This window comes from Camelina sativa, chromosome 5 (genome assembly GCF_000633955.1).
Source record: "Camelina sativa cultivar DH55 chromosome 5, Cs, whole genome shotgun sequence".
Taxonomy (NCBI): domain Eukaryota; kingdom Viridiplantae; phylum Streptophyta; class Magnoliopsida; order Brassicales; family Brassicaceae; genus Camelina; species Camelina sativa.
The window spans coordinates 24,078,965-24,081,165 of record NC_025689.1 but is presented as its reverse complement, the minus strand read 5'-3'; the positions used below and the strand labels follow the sequence as shown (position 1 = coordinate 24,081,165).

The 2,201-nt window shown below is 31.8% G+C and overlaps 1 protein-coding gene across 3 annotated transcripts in view; it reads left to right on the top strand.

The window, feature by feature from the left end:
- LOC104787514 overlaps positions 779 to 2,201 on the top strand; it is a 15,400-nt gene continuing 13,977 nt past the window's right edge. The window contains exons 1-4 of one of the 3 annotated variants that reach the window (XM_010513117.1): positions 779 to 887; positions 1,025 to 1,111; positions 1,205 to 1,394; positions 1,492 to 1,655. In XM_010513117.1, coding sequence (XP_010511419.1) covers positions 783 to 887; positions 1,025 to 1,111; positions 1,205 to 1,394; positions 1,492 to 1,655 — 546 coding nt within the window. In that variant the 5' untranslated portion in view covers positions 779 to 782. Of the gene's footprint in view, positions 888 to 1,022; positions 1,122 to 1,204; positions 1,395 to 1,452; positions 1,656 to 1,787; positions 1,832 to 2,201 lie in introns of those variants that run through there. The other 2 variants (XM_010513118.1, XR_002038175.1) reach the window with 2 other exon arrangements.

Below are 2,201 nucleotides of genomic sequence, written 5' to 3'. Positions count from 1 at the left end.
TATGGAATCCATGCAATACTTTGTCGATTGCATGAAGATATGAATTCAACGGAATATGCAAAAAGGAAATAATAAACAAGACACAAAAGACAAAACTTTTGTATAAGAAACTAAACGTTTTTGATTCATTAATTTTTTGATTTTTACATTAACACAAACGAGCCTTCCATATCTAATTCATGGTGTGATCTATATAAAAATAAAATATTCAAATTAAATAAAAATCAATTGACATAATGAAAGGAGCGTAATTGTTGATGATCAAAACCAATTGTCGATATTGTTGGAGATTCATACCTTGAAGGCTTTAAGAATGTGTTAGTTTATCTTTTAGACTAAAGCAGAGGGTCAAGAAATTTATCCCAAGGTACTTTATAACTTTCTTCCTTAATTATTATTCATATTTAATGATGGGATACTTTTCTTGTTTTGACCTAAAAATGTCTCTAAAAATGAAGTATTCCAACTAAAAAATCTTAGTTTTAACTATTAAACTAGCAAATAAAAAATAGTTGAGAGCACATATGCCTTATTTTGTTTATGGTCAAAGTTCTACCATCTCCCATTTAATGATCTTCTACTTTTTGCCAGTTTTGTTTATATATAATATTTGAGTTCTCTTTAACTTTCTGTCACAACCTTTCCATAATATTTCAGTCAAACATTATATTTCATTTGTCAGTCAAACATTTCAGTGTGCTTAATGCGTTTCCTTTTCTTTTCTTTACATCAGTGTACAATTTATAATAAATTTAGTGTTTCCAGAATTAAGAACTCATAAAATGTCTACAAGAGTTAGGATGCCTCTTTTAATGGTTTTCTTACATCTATTGTTTTCAGCAACAATTCATGCAGATCAAAATGTTATGCCTCTCAAAATCTTCAAGGTTAGCTTTAAAATATAACCAAATTATTTTTCTGATATACTTAATTAGTTTAAAATCATCATATTTTATAGTCTAATATGTTTTATGGAGTCAGATTAACTTCATTTATAATCTTAATCATTATTTGTTATTTGCAGATAAGTGAAAATGTAACATATGATTGCATTGACATTTATAAGCAGCCAGGACTTGATCATCCTTTGCTCAAAGATCATACAATTCAGGTGCATAAACGTTTCATAATGCATCTCATATGCACATTTATTATGATATAAATGATATTGAATTTGAATATATTATTTATTTTTTTTGAAAAGTTGAAACCATCAGTTTCAAAACCTGAATTGAAGAATCAAACTGGCAACAATAAAACATATAAGAGAAAAATGGGATGTCCAGATAATACTGTTCCTATATTGAGAAATTCAAAAGAATACATTAACAACACAAAACTTTACACCGAGAAATATTTCCATGCACTTACAGGTGATAGTCCTGGAACACATGTAAGCATAATTTTCTCTTAATTCCTTAGATCTAATAACACTTTACATGCTTATTTCAGATATTAATATAAATGTTATTGTAATCGACTTTTGGTATATTGCTGGAGTAAGATCACGTGATGGTCCATATCGTGGTGTAGAAGGTTGGATTAGTTTACATAACTTAAACATCGGAAGAGATCAAGCTTCATATACTCAAATATATATAGGCAGTGGATTGAATAACCAAGTTAACTTTATCCAAGCGGGTTGGATGTTAAATGTAACATCCGCGAACCAATTTTTAAGGTTTTGGTGTGGGTGTCGATCGACACCCTTGGTGTATCGATCGACACCATGTTTTCTGGTTTGGTCCGGTTCGTTTTAATTGCTGTTTGGTTCGGTTTGGTTCAAGGAAAATCCCTAAATCGTGTTATAAGTGGAGAAGCGACAAATTAAGGGTTTTAGGGTGTCTTGTCGCCGTTTTCAGAGATAGAGAGAGAGGAGAGAGTCTATTGTGGTGTGAAGGAGATTAAAGGAGAAAGATTAGAATCATTAGGGTTTGGGAGGAAACAGTTTCGGCATATCAAATCATTCTCAAAGGTAATGAAATTTAGTAGGTTTATTCCCAAGTCTTTCATCGTCATTCGTCGTTTTACAGAAGTAGATTTGGATTTAAACTCGATGAGTTATTGGCAGTTTCGTGAGACACGTTTTCTAAGACGCGAGTTGGGACCATCGGAGATTGTAACTGAGATCGTGGTCTCGTGTGGTGCCTGATCGTGCTGAAATTTTGTGGGAAGCTTCGTGACGTCTAGGGGTAGCTTTT